Raw genomic sequence first — 19,660 nt, forward strand, 5'->3', positions numbered from 1 at the left:
GCTCCAGAGCATGACGGCTCTTGTATGTAATCCTGAATATCACCAGGTTGTGTATCCTCCTGGTGCTGAGCCATCCTCTCCATGACCCGCCCATCCGTCGCTGCTGTTCCCTGAGTCCGGTCAGGTGTTCGCCGTTCACAGACGTAAACTTGGCATTTTGAAAACTGACAGGATTTCTTGACGGGACAAAACACAATCGAGGCTATGCTCAGACGGATACTGCAAATGGTAAGCTATCCGGGGGACAAAGCAATCATCGGGATCGATTTTTGTTTAGGCAACTGGAGACGTTTTCCTCAGAAGACGCAGGCCTGTCTATGTCTGGTTTCGTGGTGGAGACGAATGTTTTGATACAAAACGCATCGCTGATGGGCGGGTTTACGTTTAGCTAGTGAGGACTGGTAGGCTGAAAAAGTTCCTGCAGGTCGGAGTGAATACATCGAGCGCTCCTTGCGTTGGGCTGACACAGCTAACCATTAAATGCTAACTTGGATAAAACGAGCATGCTAAAGTGGACAGGAATGAAACTAGTCTGTGGATTATAATATACTTAAATTTTATACCTCTTAAGGGTTATTCCATTATGGGAGAGCTTTAAAAGCTGATATGTTTAGTCACTGACACAGTTTCTATTCGTACTTTTCGTTAGCTAGCTATGTTACAGGAGTAGGTAGGTTAATTCATCGTCTTCTCGTCACATGCTAACAGTGACGTTAGCTACCTACTAGTGTTGGGAAGTGTTGTCATCTGGCTCACCACAACGTAGAAACACGTGTTTTAACCAAGTAAACACCCAAACTGTTCATGCTGGCAGGGTTAATTAAACTGGCTGCTTGTCTTTAAAGTTAATTGTGAGAGTAAAGAGCAGAGGTCAGCTACTTGGCTAGCTTCTTAGAAGACTACATTTACCACAAGGCATCACTCCTCGCGTTAGTTTGTATACATTAGTTAGATCACGATTTAATAAGAAAAATCTTTACCCATTCCGTTTTTATTTAGGTCGGTCCATTTTTAAAGCACTTGGTACTGTGTTGTTCTGTGTTTTTACACATTATCTGTAGCCTTGTAATTATTAACAGCGAAGCTGCAAGGACGGGAAATTGTGAAGGCAGAAGAGGTTAAACATACCTGGAGATCGTGAACAGAGAGGTGGAGATAAGTGTCAGGGCTGATTTGGGACAGAAGCATGGCAGGAAGACTGAAAAGTCCTATTATAAGATGGTAATAAGAGACAGCGGGACTGACAAAAAGGCCAGGTTGAGTGGTTTGGAGACAAAGTTAGAGAGGAAAGGCTGATATAGTTTGGATATGTTGAGTACATGCAGAGGGTTGGTGCAACAGAGGTGGATAGTATGGATAGGATAAGATGAAGGTAGATGATCCCCTATGGCAAGTCCTAAAGGGAGCAGCCAAAATAAGAAGTAGCGGCTTTGTAACCGTCACCACCTTGTGGCTATTATTATGGATTAATAGGACTAAAGGGAGACATACTCTGTTTAGAGAAGACAGTTCACATCTCACCCCTTTTTATATAAGAGAAGTTGCTTTTGAACCACCTTATTTACAGAGTGATTAGACACTCAGGTAATTTTATAGGTTCAAATACTTATCAGGCTACAAGATACTGATTGCAGTTCATTTTATAACTTTGTCATGTCACAGTTGCACCACCACCCTTGACCTTAAAGAGATTTCAACAGGTTTTAACAGCAGTTTAAAAGATGACAAATATTGTATTTCCAGTCCATTTCAAAACAATGTACAATAATAATCCCACTTGTAATGCAGTTGCTATTATTGAAGAAGGCCTGTAGTATAAAAAAATTTTGTATATTTTTTAATGTATGTATATATTTTTGAGGCTAGTAATATTACATAACACACACACACACACACACACACTGTTTGTTGAACTAGAGTCAAAGGTTGCTCCGTAATGCAACCCAACCCTTAAGTGTTTTGTCAGCCTTTAAACAAACTTAGGTCAGTCTTTGCTGAATGCCCAACTTGCACAAACACTAATTTTGACCTCTTTCATTCATGTCACCCGCACCAATAAATCCTTTTTGTGAATGGAAAACCTGCGGAACACCTAGCTAATGTGTTTGTTTTTCAGGCCAGTGGGCTAAAGCCTTGCACATTTCATGAAGTCACAGAAAATTTGTAAACACATATGTCAAATAGTTATTGATATGCAATAACACAGGAAAGGCAGATAGTCTATTTAAATCATTGCTGCTTTTAAAACCAAATCTGTGACTGAAGCATAGCCACACCAGCACCACAGCATCATACATGTGAAATGCTGGAAGCACTGATAGGGACTGTACAAGGAAAATCAGTCTTGGGGAAATTTTAAAAAATATTTCCTAGCCAGATTACAAAGTGTGCTCCTGACATGACACTTAGCATTGAGATCAAATAGTTCCTGCTTGGTTAGTGGATGTTGTTTCTCACAGTCGAGGTCCTTTCTTTTCGTAACTCCAGGCAGCTGTCATGTGTCTCTTGCTAGAAAGGCTTCTGTCTTGCCTCTTTATCATGAAGCCCAGGTGCTCGATAGCTTAGTTTGGCCTTAGCAGTTAGGGCTAGAATGACTCTTGGCGTTCTAAAAATCTTCCCTTGAAGAAGTGTCGAAGCTCCAGATCTGTGCCTTAACACAATCCTAGATCCAGGCTCTGTAGGGTGTTTTAGTTCCACACGGTCAGGTTATGCACTGGTAAGCACTGTTACACAGTAAGATAATTCAGGGTTTGAATCTCCTGGTTGGCTGGGACCTTTCTATGTGGAGTTTGCATGTTCCTCCTACACTCAAAAGACATGAATGTTAGCTTGGCTGTGGAAGTGATGAAGATAATTCGCTTAGAAGTGCATAGAAGAACTTACTGAATGAATGTATGGGTAAATGTGACTTTAGGTTCTTTAATATGTCAGACTTTACATAGACAGATATGTGCCTTTGTCAGAGATTATTAACTACTATAAATATTACAGATGAAGAGAAACACGAGTCATCTCAGTTATATTTTAAATCTTAAAACAAATGGTGTTGTTAATGCTTATAACAATGTGATTTCAATAGATCATAATATTATAAGTTATGGACTTTTAATTTTGACATGTTGAGGTATTGAGCTTCAACATAAAAGTCTTATTTTCTGTTCACCAGACTCCCGGGAAGGGAGGGTCCCAGAATGCAGAGTCAGAGCAGCCCAGCACCGACCTTAACCACGATCAGACATCTGAGGTAATGTGGATGCACTTTGCTTTTAACTGAGAACTTCTACTTTTGTTTTTTTTTTTTAGTTTTTGCTGTTTTATGTTTTTTTAACTGAAGCAGTTTTCAATGATGACATGCTTCTGTGTGCAGGGCTTCATCTGTCCTCAGTGCATGAAGTCTCACAACTCTGCAGAGGAGCTGTTCAAGCACTATGAGCTGTTCCATGATACCGGAGACCTCCCTGCTCACGTGGCCCCCACTAGGTGAGATTAGCATTTATGATTAAAGCATAGAGACTGACCTCAGTACGTTTGTGGCAGTGTTTAATTCAGTGTTTGTTTGTTTTTTTTATCAACATGGTAATTTTTTTCTCTTTTAGGGAAGACCTCACAATGCTGCGGCAGGAGGTCCAGGACCTGCACGCTTCTCTCAAGGTATAGCTGCGTTTAAACTGTACCTGTTAGCGAGTGGTGTAAATGATTCTGCAAACTTGATTTATGAGTGTGTTTTTCATGGTTAGGAGGAAAGATGGTTCTCTGGTGAGCTAAAAAAGGAGTTAGACAAAGTCCAAGGACACCTGAAGCAGGTAAATGTTTCAAGATTTTTTTTAAAAAACATGTTTTAATGAAGAGGTGACTTTGTGAATATAAAACATGATGCTAATGCAGTGTTTCTCTCATTCGCTCACGTCCGCAGAACGATGGGCAGATGAGCGCAGATGATTCAGGTAGGGGATCCTTAAAGTGCACGTGTAACTAGACAGCAGATCATCAGTCGCTAATATGTCATGCTGTTTTTCAGTACTTGAAAGGAAGCTGAATGAAGCTGAGACAGAGAAGTTCAACATCAAACAGATGAAAGACCTGTTTGAGCAGAAGGCTGCCCAGCTGGCCACAGAGATAGTAGGTTAGTGTTCGGCCGGACAACTGGGAGGCCTGTGTCTGTGGGTCTGCATCGTCATTTATTTATTTTTCTTTTACAAATCCATTTGTCTTTATTCAGAATTTTTTCGTTTTTCAACCCAGCCTCAAGAAATGAGTATTTTCTGGGATAAATCTGATTACATTTTTTTTGTTTGTTTTTATTTTTTCCATCACTGAATCCAACAGATTTGAAGTCCCGTTACGATGAGGAGAAAAGCCTCAGGGAGGCTGCTGACCAGAGGTTAGCCAAGTTGAACGAACAACTGCAGGAAGCGAAGGAGGAGAACGAGCGACTCCAAACAGAGCTGGTACAACAACACGCTCCAAGTATCTTTTGTTATTTATTCTGTTCTCTCGAGCAAATGTTTTCTTTAGAGTTTGACCTCCACAGTGATTTCAGTTTGACTCTGAGCTGTGTTCCTGAAGGATCAACACAGGCCCTGTCCACACATTTGTCAAAGACGTGTTGAAAAAAATGGAATCTTAAAAATGTTTTATCACCAAAATAAGTAAACTGGCCTCGGCAATAGAGTCGTGTGGTTCAAACGTACAATTATGCTCATTGTCCTGTGCCGTCTGGCCTGAATGGTTGTTAACTGTTCCAAGTGGTTTATGGAAGCGTCACCCAAAAATGCAGTTAGGTCCTTTTTTTTGTGTCTCTACATCATTTCGGTGGATTTTAAATCAAACTATCAATATGTGATATAAGTGAGACTTACAGCTTTAATTTAAAGGGCTTAATGAAAAATTTGCATTACCTGTTTAGAAATGACAGATCAAAACAATTGGAAAATTGATTGATAACCAGCTTCATGGTTCTCTGATTATTCCATGACAAACTAAGCAAGTAAAGAATCTCGAGTTGATTTCAGGCATTGATCTTAGCTTTGATAGCTTTTCATTTGAACTCTCAATATCAGGTCCATAGAGATTTTGGCGCAAGTGAGGGAGGCTATAATTAGGTTTAAAAACCCAGATAAAAACATTAGAGAGAGAGTAAAACTTTTAAAAGTGACCAAATCAACAATCTGGTACATTCTTAAGAAGAAACACACTAGCCAGCTCAAAGTGCCTGAAAGACCACAGAATATAGCTAAAGCTGATGATCGCAAATTCATTCTTAGTTTAAAAAAACCCAAAAACTTGGCAACATCTAACCAAGTCAAAACATTCTCGAGGAGGTAGGCGTATCATTGTCACAGTCTACAATCAAGTGATGCCTTCATGAGTGTAAACGCAGAATGTTTACAACAAGGTGCAAACCACTGGTTACGCTCAGGACCAGGAAGACTGGAGTAGACTGCTCTTAAAAAAATCCAAACAAATCTTCGGCCTGATGAAAACTGAATGATGGGAAGAGAAAAGTTTGGAGGATGGGCGATACAGGTCACGATGTGAAGCAAACATTTGCTCTCAAACATGGTGGGCACAGTGGTATGGCATGTGCATGTATGGCTGCACTTCAGTCACATATTGACAGTTTGATTTAAAATCAGCTATCCACTAATGGAACTAACAGTAGATTTAATCCTAAAACCACTGAACTGTAGATTCTTGGATTTACTGAAGTCAGAACATCATGCTGGTGCTGTTCAAAAGCATTTTAAAGTGTGCACGCCTGGTGGATTTCATATAGCTTTTGTCTTTTGCTGGACTTGTTGCGACCCAGTCCTTTTTTTCTTTTTTCTTTTTTTTTAAAACATAGTGTTTTTTTTCTCTGCCCCCCAGCTGCAGCGACCGGGCGTTGAGGATGTCGAGGTTCTGCAGAAGGAGCTGGTCCAGGTGCAAACGCTGATGGACAACATGACCCGTGAGAGGGAGGAAGAGTCAGAGCGCCTCAAAAACCATTACGAGCAACTGCAGGCTAATTACACTACCTCAGAGGTTAGAAAGCCCAAACACCTGTTGTGTTTGACGCTCTTGACTGTCACAATCACATAAAAACGATTGTTTTCATTGTCTGTGTAAATATTTGAAAAAGTTTAATTTGACTTACTTTTCACAGTTCACCAAAGACAAGAAACAGTTTTGAAATAAGTTATGAAAAAATTCAGATGTTCTTTGGGCTTTGTGCCTAATTCAGCCTTTAATTAATGCATGGTGAATAATTCAGCCCTATTTCCTGCATTTTTCTCCCAGAAGGAGGGGACTATTTTTAGAGCTCCATCAGGCAGCCGCGGGCCCTCAACCTCTCCTTCTGCAAATGATCTTAAAGACCTACTCATATTTTTTACACACTGAAAAAAGCAGATTTTGAGAATATTTAGAGGTCTGGGTTTTAATTATATAATAGCTGTCAGATATAGTTGACGAGGAGCGCTGTTAGGAATTTTTCAGCTGTCTCCAACTTGCTGTCGTTTTAGTATATTAAACACATGTTTGTGTGAAATATTCCGATTTTTATTCTCTCAGCTCAGCAGCTCTGTGCTGCTGCTTGCTGTTGTTTCGTGACTCACTTTTGTCCCTCTGTTTTTTTCCCTTTCTTCCTTCTGCTTCTCACACACTGCACCCCTCCGCAACACTCACAATACTCAAGATTCGTAAACTGGAGGTAAACAAGTTGGCCCCCAAATTTAGTTTCATTTCTTTGGAGCTTTGTTTCGTTTTTGTCTGAGGTTTCTTTACTTTTATTAGTCTGTGAATTTATTTTATTTACTTATTAGCTTTTGTGGAAGTGAAGCCTGTTCATTACTAGTCTGTGTTTTATTTTATGCCAGTCCTTTACAGTGCTGCTTCTGTTTCTTCAATATACATTTGTTTTTGAGAAAGAGTCTAACGTGTCTTTTTTACTGGACTGCAGATGACCATATCCCAACTGAAGGCAGAGCTGGAGAAGGGTCCTCAGGAAGCAGCCGTCTACACGCAACAGATCCATGAGTTGCAGAGCAATTTGAATAACTTGCAGCAGCAAAGTCAGGTAACACACACTCACCACACCAGAACCAAACAGCTACAGCTATTGTAGCTATTCTGGACGAATAAGTACAGGTGCAAACGTGTCCACCTTTACATCTGTTGCACTGCAAGAATGTGTAGGATTTACTTTTTCCCACAGTAACATTACTCAGTCTCAGCAGCTGCTGTAAACCTTCCTCTGTTGCTCAGCATCAGGTCTCATCACAATACCCTGCTGTCACCAACTGTCTTTGACAACCCAGATATGTTGGCAAAACTTACACGTGGCACTATAATTAAACCAGCGCTGCACTGCAGGCTCTATCACTAGGGGTGAAATGCAGTCACAGGTAACAGCACTGCTGCAACGGGAACTGGGGAAACGTAGCCAGAGATTAAATTCTCAACAGCAGTCCTCCAGCCTTCTGGTAAGAAGGGGATTAGAGAAGTGGATCTCCAGCACGTTGCCCCTGCCCTGTGCTTCTCCTAACAACAGGACACCCGAGACCTGATACAGATATTTATCTCATGAGAATAAAAAGGGGCAAAAAAAAAGGTTGAGCAGATGGTGAGAGACAGGAGGAGGTGAGCGAGAGGAGAAAAGCAAAAACACGGAGAAGGAAGGAAATGCATAAAGGCAGAGTGGGGGTCAAAAATCTAACGAGGGTTCTTGGATGTCTGTGAAATCCAGATCCCCTGTCACTCTTACTAGTTAGCGGCATGCTTCACTATTAACAACATTATTTTCTTTGTCGCCCTGTTGCCAAGTTTGCAGCCGGAGCAAGTGCTGTGCAGCTCTGTGTTGTAAACCATCCTCTAGGAATGGCATACCTCACTTTATTCTTGACTCTTGACAGGCCATTGTTCTTTTCCATTGCTCATATCACATGAGGCCGTGCGGGGCGGGGTGTGTTCATGACGTGGTGCAACTCCTATCACGCTAACGGTTTTAATTTAGAAAAGACAAATGGTTCATGTTCCGCTGTGACTTAATTAGCGGCTGTAACATTATCAGTCTTTTTCAATAGACCCTGCTCACTGCCAAGAAGTAACACAAGGCAGTCATTTTTGCTTGCTATTGTTTTGTCATTCACAAGTTTTGTTCAATTTATGGAAAAACTTCACCACCATAAAGGCCAAATGTCTTGGCATACATCGCATAACTGACTGATGTTGTCTTCTGTTATACTTGCAGAGCCTGTCTGAAAAGCTTGCACGCAAGGAGAAGGAGTATCAAGATCTGGAGGAGCATCTAGGGGCTGAGAAAGCTTCCAAGAAGGAAGTCCAAGAAAGCCTGAGGGAAAGGGAATTAGAAGTGCAAGAGCTGCAGGCTCGGGCCACAGGGGCTGAGGCGTCCCTGCACAAAGCCCAGATGGAGGTCTCAGAGAGGGCTGAGGAGGTGGCAAAGTTGAAGAGTGAGATTACAGAGTTAGAGGTGAAGCATGCAGAGTTAAAGGTTGAGAGGAAACAGCTGGAACAGCAGCGGGAAGAAAAGGAAAGCCAAGGTGCTCAGCAGCAGACTGAGATCAGTCAGGTGAGTCAGGCAGGCAAAGAAGTCACAAATACTTCTGTTGTTAGAAAGAGTTGGAGAACAAAACATCAGAGGCTCTTGAAAATGTGCTTTTGCATATATTGTCTAAAATGTCTCTTCAAAACATGAAGTGCTTTTAGATGAACGTTGTCGCAAATTAGTATAAAAAAATACACTGAATATAATTTACTACTTACATTTCAGTTACACACATAATATCGTGTCAAATATTTTGGCTGGGAGGCTGAAAAAAACAGACTTAAACCATAATATTGGTTTAAAGTGCAGCAAAAAACATGAATAAAAAATGAACGCAGTAGAGTTGATTTTCCACATCTTAAATATCTGGTATTTCTTGCTCTTGGACTTTGTCAGCCTTTGTTATCTACTTTACTCTTTACTGTCGTCTCTGCGCTTTTCTAGCTGCATGCCAAACTGTTGGAGGCAGAGAGGCAGCTGGGTGAGGTGCAAGGTCGATTGAAAGAGCAGAGGCAGCTGTCGGGGGAGAAACTCAAGGACCGCGAGCAACAAGCAGCCGACCTGCAGCTCAAACTCTCCCGTGCAGAGGAACAGGTGGGCATCTGCTGGAGCTTTAATGATTCTTGCAGGGAAATTGGGAATGGGAAAGAGCGAACATCAGAATATCTGTAGATAGATTTTTGTGCATTGAAAAATAGTCAAATATACTTTTGATTTGTTTATTTGACTAAAATTCAGGAAGGAATCAGTGATGGACAGGACAAAATACCTAAAAAAAAACAAAAGAAAAAAGCCCACACACAAATCTTGATGAAAGAGTTTGAAAGGTGGTGTATAATTTAGAGGATTGGTTAACAAATGGTTAACAAATTTACCTGATGTTAGGTGTATAGGCAAAAAAGAGTGTGAAAGCAATAAAATTAGTAATGATGCTCATTTGTTTTTGCCTCAGTTGAAGGAGAGTGCCAGTAAGAGCACAGACCTGCAGCACCAGCTGGAGAAAGCCAAGCAGCAGCACCAGGAGCTGCAGGCACTGCAGCAAAACACCAACGGCAAACTCCGCGAGGCGCAGGTAAGGCTCCTCTGTAAATTCTCACCGCAGACATTTATTATATCGTCAGTAAGCACAAAGCATAAAAAGACAGCTGTGTTTAAGATTTATTAATTTGAGTTTTTAACTGAAATCACATTTAATTTCATCATGATGGAATAAGATTTTATTTACGGAAAGATTCAGCTCAAGTCAACATTTTTCCATGTGTATCACATCACAACCCCAATGAGATAAAGGATTTACAGTTTAAAAAAAATGAACAAAATACCAAAAGTCTTGTTTGTCTTGTCATTTAGAATGACCTGGAGCAGGTGTTGCGTCAAATCGGAGATAAAGACCAGAAGATACAGAACCTGGAAGCTCTGCTTCAGAAGAGTAAAGACACAGTGAGCCAGCTGGAAGCTGAGAGAGAGGACCTGTGTGCCAAAATCCAGGCTGGGGAAGGAGAGACAGCTGTCCTTAACCAGCTTAAAGAGAAAAACCATGCACTACAAGAACAAGTGGGCACACACACACACACACACACACACACACACACACACACACACACACACACACACACTCTTCTAGATTGCCTCACCTCATGTCCGTTACTGTTGTATAGAAGGAAAAAAAACATAGTATCATATAGATAGACCAGCATTGAGCTCTTAGTCATTCCCCGAGTTTATAACTTTTTTTCATTTGTGGGATTTAAAGGTAACACAGTTGACAGACAAGCTCAAGAACCAATCAGAGAGCAACAAGCAAGCACAAGATAATCTACACAAGCAGGTCCAGGAGCAGAAGACTCTGCTCCGCTCGGCCCAGGACCGAGCTCATACCCTGGAGACTTCAGTCACTGAACTCACCACCCAGCTCACGGAGAGCAAGGAGAAAGTGGCCCAGTTGGATACTCAGGTAAGCCTCTGATAAACGTGTCTGACTGTAATGTGTTGATATTGATATAGGTGTGTTGCACACGTGCAGCTTAACTGATCCAAGCACACTATGTTGTGTCTTTAGTTTAAATAGTGAGAATAACAGATGGTTTTTCTGCAGCTGAAGGCAAAGACAGAGCTGTTGCTCTCTGCAGAGGCAGCTAAGGCTGCACAGAAAGCAAACCTCGAGAATAGCCTGGAGTCTGCCCAACATGCACTACAGGACAAGCAGCAGGTTAGCTTCCTCTCTGTACCACTGATGTTAAAACTTGGCTAAAGCGCCCCACTGCTTCCTTTGTAATGTGTCATATTTCTTTCCTTTGAAGACCGAAACAGTGAAACACAGTTTTCACAGTTTCATTTGACTTTGTGCTTTTTTTCGTCTGTTCCACCTCTGCTCAACTTTTTATTGCTGCTGTCCTTCACTCTGCCTTGCTGTCCCTTGTAGGAGCTGAATAAGGTTCAGAAGAACCTGGAGGATCATGGCCAAAGGCTCAAAGAGAGACAAGAGCAGTGCACACAACTGGAAAGCAGTCTGAAGGAATGCAAAGACAAGCTACTGGCCTCAGAGCAGCGGATAGAGCAGCTGGAGGGACTCGGCAAGGTCTGCGTTGAGTTCTCAATTTAAGAGATTTATTTTTGATCTGAATGATGTAACACCTAGAAAGTACATCCATGTATTTCTTTTATAAGTTAACGTGGTGCTTTATTCTAATAGAAATTGGAGTCACAGGTAGGGGAGATGCAGGCTGCACGGGATCAGGCGCAGCAGGAACTGCAGCAGCTGCAGAAGGAAAGTTCGGAAGTTAAAAAGAAAGCCAAGGAGCTACAACGCTCGCTGGAGACTGAGAAAGCAGGGTGAGAGATTGTGCTTTTTAGTTTTCAGAGTAACTGTATTTTACTGATTTTTCTGTGTTTTATTGAATAACCTCCTGTGTTTCCTCTGCCAAGTGCTACAAGTCTGCAGGAGGAATTAAAGAAAAAGGCAGGTACCTTGAGTGATGTCCAACAGAAGCTAGCACAATCCGAGCAGGGTATTGCTACTTTAAAGGCAAACCTGGAAAAGGTGACCCAGGAGGGAAAGTCTCAGCATGCAGAGCTGGATAAAAAAGCTCAGAGTCTGGCAGCAGAGTTACAAAAGGCCCAAGAGGAAAAAAAGGCTCAACAAAAGGAGTTTGCAGCTACTCAGGAGAGTCTCGGAAAGGCTAACAAGGCACTGAAAGAGAGTCAGAGTCAACTGGACACTGAGAGGAAGAACCATAAATCAGCTATAGAGGAGAAGGTAGGTTTGGTTAATCTGCAGCCTGTGAGAATTTTTAGGAAACAATTACTCACATGAATCCATCTCTCCCCAGGATAAGTCTAATGAAAAAGCAAGACAGGAGCTTCTGAAAAATAATGAGTTCGTCACAAAGGCAATGAAGGAATCCAAAGAACAGCTGGAGCAGATGAGAGAGGTAAGCGTCTAAAAAGAAAATGCAATATCAAATGTTATAGACTTTAAAATCCAACACATAAACATCTGTTGTTTCTGAAACTGTCAGTCAGAGAAACAGCTGAAAGTGCTGCTGACCTCATTAGAACAGCAGCACACAAAGACTCAGGAGACACTGAGGGAAAAGGAGAATGAGCTGGAAAAGCTGCGGACGCAACTGAAGATGACCCAGGGATCTTTGGAAGAAGAGATTAAGAAACTGAATGGCCAAGTGACAGAGCTAAAGGAAGCTGGTGTCAAGAAAGTAAGTGCTGTCTTTAAACTAAGAAAAGAGACAAGCATTGTACATCCCCTCATTAACATTGTGGTCAGTGTTTCTATACTGAAACAAGTCATTCTCAATGAGTTGAGCTTTGTAACAGTGGACAATCCATCACAGTCTGTATATGAATCTGTTACTTTAACTGTTATCTCCAGGCACAAGAAGAAAATAAGCTGAGGGCACAGGTGTCAGGGCTCGGCCAGGAGCTGACCTCTGAGAAGAGCCGGACAGCAGAGCTGCAGAAGGCCTTGGAGCAAAGCAAGGAAAACATCAGTAAGCTTCAATCTGACGTGTATGGAAAAGACTCTGAGGTTTCTGCCCTCCGTCAGGATCTCAAGGTACATTAATGCAAGCTAGACGAGGCTGTTACAGTGCAGCTTCAGGTGATTCTCAGTCTCAGATTGAAATTTAGAAATGATATTAACGGATTTTGCAGAAATGATGACTGATTCTAAGTGACTTTCAAACTTCTTCTGTGTGCAGGCATCAGAGCAGAAACTGAGCATGGCTCAGGAGGAGCTGGCTGCTAATCGAACCCATCAGTCAGGCTTAGAGTCCCAGATCCAGGACTTGAAATCAGCCCGTAGTTCGCTGGAGCAGGAGCTTGCCAAACGGGACGAGAAGCTCCAACAGAAGGAGCAAACCCTGAAGGAGTTGCAGAAGCAAAAGGTCTGGGAAACTATTAACACCTAAATGTTCACAGTTATCAGTTCATTTAATCTAAACCGTGCCAACTGATTCAGGGTCAAGTTAAGGAGGAGCTGGACAAGGAGAAGAGCAATGTGGAGGAGCTGAACAAAGCAAAGAGTGTCCTGGAGAAGAACAACAGCAGACTGACTTCAGAGTTAAAAACACTAACAGAGAAGAGCGAGAAGGTCAGTCACGTTGCTTAACAAGCAGCAGTGCTTGTCTTAAGATTTAAGATATTAGATATTGATATATCTCATACTGATATTTCTCATGTTGGTGTGTCAGGGATGCAGCAAGGCTGCATTCTAGCCAGCAATTTGACATCATAGCTGTGAAGAGATCACAGATGAGTTATTGCTTCTTTTGTCCCAGAAACTTGACCAATTTGTCTATCGATGCCCATAACTGTGTCTTCTCAGGAGCTCGGCGAATTGCAGGAAGCCAAACAGCTGTTGATCCAGCAGAAACTTGAGCTGCAGGCTCAGGTGGAGGCAGCACAGGGTGCTCTCAAGCAGGAGCAGAAGGAGCACCAGACCACCAAGGACAGCAGGAGTGAGAGGGAGGAGCAGCTCCTAGCCCAAATCAGGGATGCTCAGGATCAGCTGGTAGGCTCCCAAATCCCAAGAAATACAGTATTAGGCGCTTCCCTTCTGATTCCTTTCTCTGACACGGTCAATTCTTCCATCAAAAGGCAGCAGAGAAGAAGAGATGGCAAGAGCAGGTGAAACGTGGGGAGGAGGCAGAAGCTAAGATGGGTTTGCAGGTGACAGCCCTGAATGAAAACGTGGCCACGTTGAAGAGGGAATGGCAGGGCAGCCAGCGGAGAGTTGGCGAACTCGAGAAACAGACGGATGAGCTGAGAGGAGAAATCGCTGTGCTGGAGGCCACTGTGCAGAACAACCAGGACGAGCGACGAGCTCTTTTGGAAAGGTGAATTGATATTACTTCCCTTTGACCTTTGACACTTTGCTTAGCAGAGATGCTATAAACCTTGAAAAGGTATGAAATATCCTTGCGTGCCTTGAAAATTCACTGCTTTTAGAAATATTCACAGTTTTTTATTGGTCAGATTTTCAGTTCCAAGAAAAAAAAGAAAATACTGTCTATATGTTACCATCCTCAGTGCTTTATAAACTCTTTGTCCACAAGTTTTTTTTATGCATAGCAAATCAAAAATAAGTGGGAAATTCTCTAAAAGGAAAAAAATAATGAACAAAATAAATATCAGCCAGCAGGTGCAGGTCTAACTATATATCCACTTTCTATAATGTATGACAGACACACTATGTTAAGTTACTTATTGTGTCTGTCCTACATTTATTTAAAAGTTCAGTTGCTTCAGTTATTTGAGACGTGAAAAGAAGTTTCAGTTGCGGTTTGTATAAATTTGCCTCCTCCAGCTGCCACACGTTTGTGTTCTGCTTCGTTTGGATCAGTCCTTTGAAGTCCTGCTTTGATAACTTGTGTTTTCACATTTGCATTGAGCCGTGTGTGTCAAAACTCAACCCTTTAACTTAAAATTTATTTTGGGAAAGAATGGGAAGTAGCGGTGGAGGCAAACCCGGGGCAGATAATGAGCAAAGATCGCCACATTTTTAAATCGCTCTGAGTGGAGAATGTGAATGTCGAAGTCTGAGGTTTATTGTGAAATAGCAAATGTACCTGTGGTCGTAACAGGACATTCAGGGAAGAATTGCATGGCTGACAACCCTGAAGTGGATACACACCAAATTTACCAAATCCCTTAAATCCCTTTTTTTAATAAACCGAGAGCTTGTGTTTGTTAAATTGCCTACAGATCAGTTTCAGGGTGAAAATGCGGTTATAACAACAGAAAGATTGTTGAGCTGGACTGAATAAAACTCCACACTATGAAAAGCTGATACGCCTCATTTCCAAGTAAAATTCAGTAGCTGTCAGGAGCCAAACAACCAAGGATGTACAGGCACAGGTACACTTTCTAAAATGCAGGTTTTATTATGCCCCCCAAAAGATGCAGATAATATCCAAGAAACATAACCATGAAAATAGGCTATTTTAAGAAATAAGTGTAAATAAAAAAACAATCCTTCTCATGGCGTCACAGCAGATGGTTAATTCGATTTGGTTGGCCTCTGCACTTAAACCATTTCCACTCCGAAGCCACCCACAGGCTGGAGCAGCAGACAGGTAGCAGATCAGCTGCGTGGCTGTGGATGTGACCATCACGAGCTTCACTGATGACTTACAAATGAAAACATGTAATGGGGCCCATCAGGAACTGAATGCTAAACTTAGTTTATAGTAGAAAACTTTAAATGATGTTTAAAAGCGTTTTATATTCATGTGATGATGTAGTTATAAAAAACTGTCACACCTCCTAACAAATGAAATCCTCTTACCGATTTAGGAAATGCATTTTGAAGCTTAAACCATTAAATAAGATGACGTCACTGGGGCTCTACGGTTGTGTTTCAGGTGCGTGAAGGGTGAAGGTGAGATCGAGAAGCTCCAGGCCAAAGTGGTGGAGCTAAGGAGGAAACTGGATGACACGACGGCTGCCATGCAGGAGCTCGGCAGAGAGAACCAGTCGCTTCAGGTCAGCACCAAAACTCAGAAACTCTAAAATAATGAGATGATGAAAAACAAGGCTCTTTATCATAGCGATAAAGTTAGACGTTGTCTGATTGTGCCAGCTTCTGTTGATCCCTTTAGATCAAGCAGTCACAGAGTCTGACCAGAAAGTGGGCTGAGGATCACGAAGTTCAGAACTGCATGGCCTGTGGGAAAGGCTTCACCGTCACAGTCAGGAAGGTGGGTATGATTTTTGTTTTTAACCCATAAGAGAGCACGTTTGCGTCGTTCCTTACCCTGAGCCTCTCTTCTTCTCTCTGAATGTCCAGCACCACTGCAGACATTGTGGAAACATCTTCTGTGCCGAGTGTTCGTCAAGGAACGCCCTCACTCCATCCTCTAAAAAGCCAGTACGCGTGTGTGAGACGTGCTTCGAGGAGCTCCAAGGCTGATTTTCTTTTGTTTTCCCCCCTCTCATTTCTTTAACCCTACTTACCCGCCCACTCCTACCTCCCCCCATCCCTACCCTACCCTTCCCTTCCTCCCTACCCTACCCTTTCTATTCCAATGGGCAGAAGAAGGCATGTCTTTGTCATTTTTAATGTGCACTATAAAGGACAGACGCTGTGCAAAGACTCCCACCTGAACGTGACCTCTGACTCTGGTGTGGAGGGAAACGAGGAAAGGGAAACACCGGAGCCGTGCGATGGGTCGGGGTAGGACTGGTTGGGATTGTCTGTATCTGTTTTTGTGCCTTTGCTACTCCTGTGGACTGCCAGAGAGCGGAGACAGTGAAAATCAAAACACCTACCATTTCTTTTAAGTTCGTATCCCACTAGTAGTTATAAGGCATACGTTGTGAAATGTTTGGCATCATATTTGTTAAGACACTGCAAAAGTGAGTATTGTAAAAGTGATGTTGTAATCTGCCCTGCAAAGGTAAATGCAGTTAACTAGTATTTGCTTTTTATCGCTACAAAGCTCTGCAGCAGGCTCATCACAAAGATATGTGAGTTCTAATTTTTGTTGCAAGAAAACTCTTAAAAACTTAAGCGATCTTGCATTTTTTTATACGTCACCTCTCAAAGTGTAAAAACAGACACGCACACAATTAGTTGGTGGCAAAACGAGGCTGTGAAACCCTGTCGGGTTCAGGATTTCAGCAATCTATAAAAAAAAGTTGTCTGCAACACTGTGCAGTGGAAATGATTAAACATCCTTCTAGGGATTTTTAATCTTAAAAAACAGAAAAACCCTCCGTCAAAAGACTCGTGCACCAGCGTGTTTCTGTACAGACCTTCGGATCAGTTACTGCGTGTTTCCTTTGTGCGGCAGAGCGTTTGTGAGTTCGTTGGATTTAATGTATTCATGACCAAAGAATGTGTGCAGCAGGAATACAGCCGAGGTCTAAGCCCTGACTTTGTTTCATTTATCAGTATTTTTCGACGTGTCGTCATTTTTAAGTCACGGGGTTGCATATTTTTATCTTGAAAACGGCATATGTGGCAATCTGAGAGGCTTTTTTTATGTGAAGTCGTGTTTTTGTTTTGTTGTGTCCTGTGCCACATTTCTCTTAACGTGTTATTTTCTTCAAATCGTGGTGCTTTCTGCAGACTTAAAGGTGCCTGCATGTTAATTTTTTTTGTTCCTTGCTGCTTGTCTCCACTCAGCAGCACTGACCTACTGGCTGGAGTTGTGTGTGTTTTTGTATGCGTGTTCTGCTTTCAAGCAATAACCGTGGAGGCGTGTGTGTGTGTGAAGTTGCTGTAACAGAGTGTGTATTTTAGTGTTAGGCCTGCTGTGTATGCTGAAATGCACTGTATGAATGTCGGCTGCTCAGAATCTCAGCTTCTCTCCGGCATGTTGCTCGGGGGGCTTCGGTGCTGCTTTCAGGAGCAGCGGTTGCTGACGGCTCTCTGTCCAACGTGCCTGCTGCTGAGAACAATGTCAAAGTTGATTCCTGCTTTGTTTAATTTATAATTGTTGATCGCTCCTGGTAAGATCTCTTGTGCAGTTGTCAGTAGAGTGGAGAAGGTCACGATGTAACAAGCAGCTTGCTTCAGACTTACTACGTTAGCTCTTATGCTTGTATGCTCATTACAAAAGAATGTCTGTCTCAGTTGCCATCTTTCGAAAACACCAGTCTTTTTGCTTCACAGTGGTTTTGTTATGTCTACCTCAGATTGGCCCAGGAAAAGCACTATTTCTAAATGATAGACATCACAAATGTTGTATCTCTGCCTGCATTCGATGAGGGATTTTGTGACTGATCTATTATAGTGTACAGACCCGAAACTCTACAGAGATGATTTGCACCTTATCGTATTCTGGGCTTGTCCGTATGAGAGCTCAGCTACAAACGTAGGACCACCGACTTTATACAGGCTTCGGCATTTCTAGCACCGCTGTACTCAACTGCTCATTACTAAGGCTGTCATCTTTGTAAATGTTTGTAATGAAAGAGAAAAATAAAATCTATATAACACTCGTGGGTGTAGAAACATGATAACGGTGAAACTGTGTGTGGATTCATCGGTGTCTTACTCATTTTTACCAAACGGCACCACAGACGTGAAGACACTGAATTGTGGCTTGCTTTGAGTTGCTCTCACTTATCATGCATGATGACTTTACTGGCCTGTGGCTCACATGTTTCTCCATTGTTTAGTCATCATATTTGGCGGTTGTGAAAGTGTGTTTTCACGCAAACATCCTGCACGTCACCGCTCGCCTTTAGCAGCGTCGACGTGACTTTGGCTCACTGAAGCTGGATGAGGGAAGTGATTTATGTTCACATGCACCAGATGATTTTTCTAATTGTCATGGCAAACGTAAAATAAAACCTGCAGTATGTTTGTATCTTACTGTGTCATGTTTTTGTCGCTTTGCAGGAATGATTCTCGAAGCCTCTAAAAGCGCTGAAGTTTGAGAAATGCACGCAGCACCAACATTTTGATAAACAGCAAATGACTGAAAGAGCGAATCACATCTGAACCCGATGTTCATTCAGTGAACATTTCCCACTACACTGATTAATCAAGTAGTTTTTTAAATGAATTCTGAATTCTTCCATGCTGTCTCAAATATCGAATCCATGCAGTGATAAAATACAGAAAGTCTGAAACCACCCCTCATTTCTTTATATTTTGCTAATATTATTAATATTTTTCCTCTTCCAGGCTTTCTGAAGGTCTTTCAAAGTTTTCCTTTGGATACAGGTTGCTTTTTCACTAATTTTCAGTCCTGTCCTTGAACCTGACAATTCAGACAATTTTTTTTTTTTTTTTTTTGTTAAGCAACTTAAGAGTGTGCTATGAATCATTCAACCATAAAAAGACCTGAACCATTGTAGTATCTATAGCTAGCAGACTACTTGCAATGCTATCTTGGATGCTGTGCAGTATGTCCTTAAAAAAATGAGTGGATTAGTGGAGGACAAAAGAGGGGCAGATGGAAAATCCAGCAAATACTGGATCTGGCACTGGTCTCAGGTGAAGGGTGGCTGTCAAGAAGCCATTATTAAGGAAGGCAAACAGATAGAAAAAGCTGAGGTGTCTCAAATTAGACAGGAACTTGACTGAAAATGAGTGGTAACGGGTCTTGAATCCAAATTTTCTTTTAGTTTCAAATTGTCATCAATACGTATAAAGGAGGTCAGGAGAGAGGAGCAGCAGTGAAGGTCCACACCCATCTGTAAACCACGGTGGAGGCTGCACTTCAGCCAGTGGTGTCTGAGATCTTGTCAAAATTAATCGTAAATGTATTATAAATGCAGGAAAATACCATCACCACCACCCGCTATGCAATAACACCTGGAAAGCATCTAATTGGCAACGGCTTCATTTTTCAGCATGACAATGATACATACTGTCAATGCAGTAAAACCATACCTGGATATAAAAACAAACCTGGACCTCAACATTACGAAAGCAGTGTGGGATCGTCTGCACAGAAAATGAAACAAAAGTGAGAAACATCCCAAGAAGAGCCTTGAATGTCCTTCAAGAAGCCTGGAGAACTGTTCCTGAAGGACTGTAAGAAGTTACAAAAAGCGTGCCTAAGAGATCAAGCTGCAGTGGTCATACTAAACTTTCAAGCTCTTTAGAATGCACCTATATCCTATTTTTAAAATATTAAATAA

General features: G+C 42.0%; 1 protein-coding gene across 2 annotated transcripts; it reads left to right on the forward strand.

Moving 5' to 3' along the window:
- Window positions 1-52: 52 nt before the first annotated feature.
- On the forward strand, window positions 53-18,362 carry eea1 (early endosome antigen 1). 2 transcript variants are annotated; one of them, XM_063479919.1, is made up of 30 exons: window positions 53-228; window positions 3,167-3,244; window positions 3,368-3,480; window positions 3,597-3,651; window positions 3,738-3,803; window positions 3,914-3,944; window positions 4,019-4,123; window positions 4,327-4,448; window positions 5,869-6,024; window positions 6,677-6,691; window positions 6,941-7,057; window positions 8,231-8,569; window positions 8,990-9,139; window positions 9,498-9,617; window positions 9,896-10,099; window positions 10,299-10,499; window positions 10,641-10,754; window positions 10,968-11,123; window positions 11,238-11,377; window positions 11,471-11,801; window positions 11,875-11,976; window positions 12,064-12,258; window positions 12,432-12,614; window positions 12,760-12,945; window positions 13,020-13,151; window positions 13,386-13,571; window positions 13,658-13,896; window positions 15,424-15,544; window positions 15,661-15,759; window positions 15,849-18,362. In XM_063479919.1, the coding sequence occupies exons 1-30, from the start codon at window positions 205-207 to the stop codon at window positions 15,969-15,971; spliced, it is 4,203 nt and encodes a 1,400-aa protein (XP_063335989.1). In that variant the 5' UTR covers window positions 53-204; the 3' UTR covers window positions 15,972-18,362. The 2 variants fall into 2 exon arrangements, with proteins under 2 accessions (XP_063335989.1, XP_063335990.1); XM_063479920.1 differs by lacking the exon at window positions 6,677-6,691.
- Window positions 18,363-19,660: the final 1,298 nt, after the last annotated feature.

The sequence above is a fragment of the Pelmatolapia mariae genome, linkage group LG7, assembly GCF_036321145.2.
Source record: "Pelmatolapia mariae isolate MD_Pm_ZW linkage group LG7, Pm_UMD_F_2, whole genome shotgun sequence".
Lineage (NCBI taxonomy): Eukaryota > Metazoa > Chordata > Actinopteri > Cichliformes > Cichlidae > Pelmatolapia > Pelmatolapia mariae.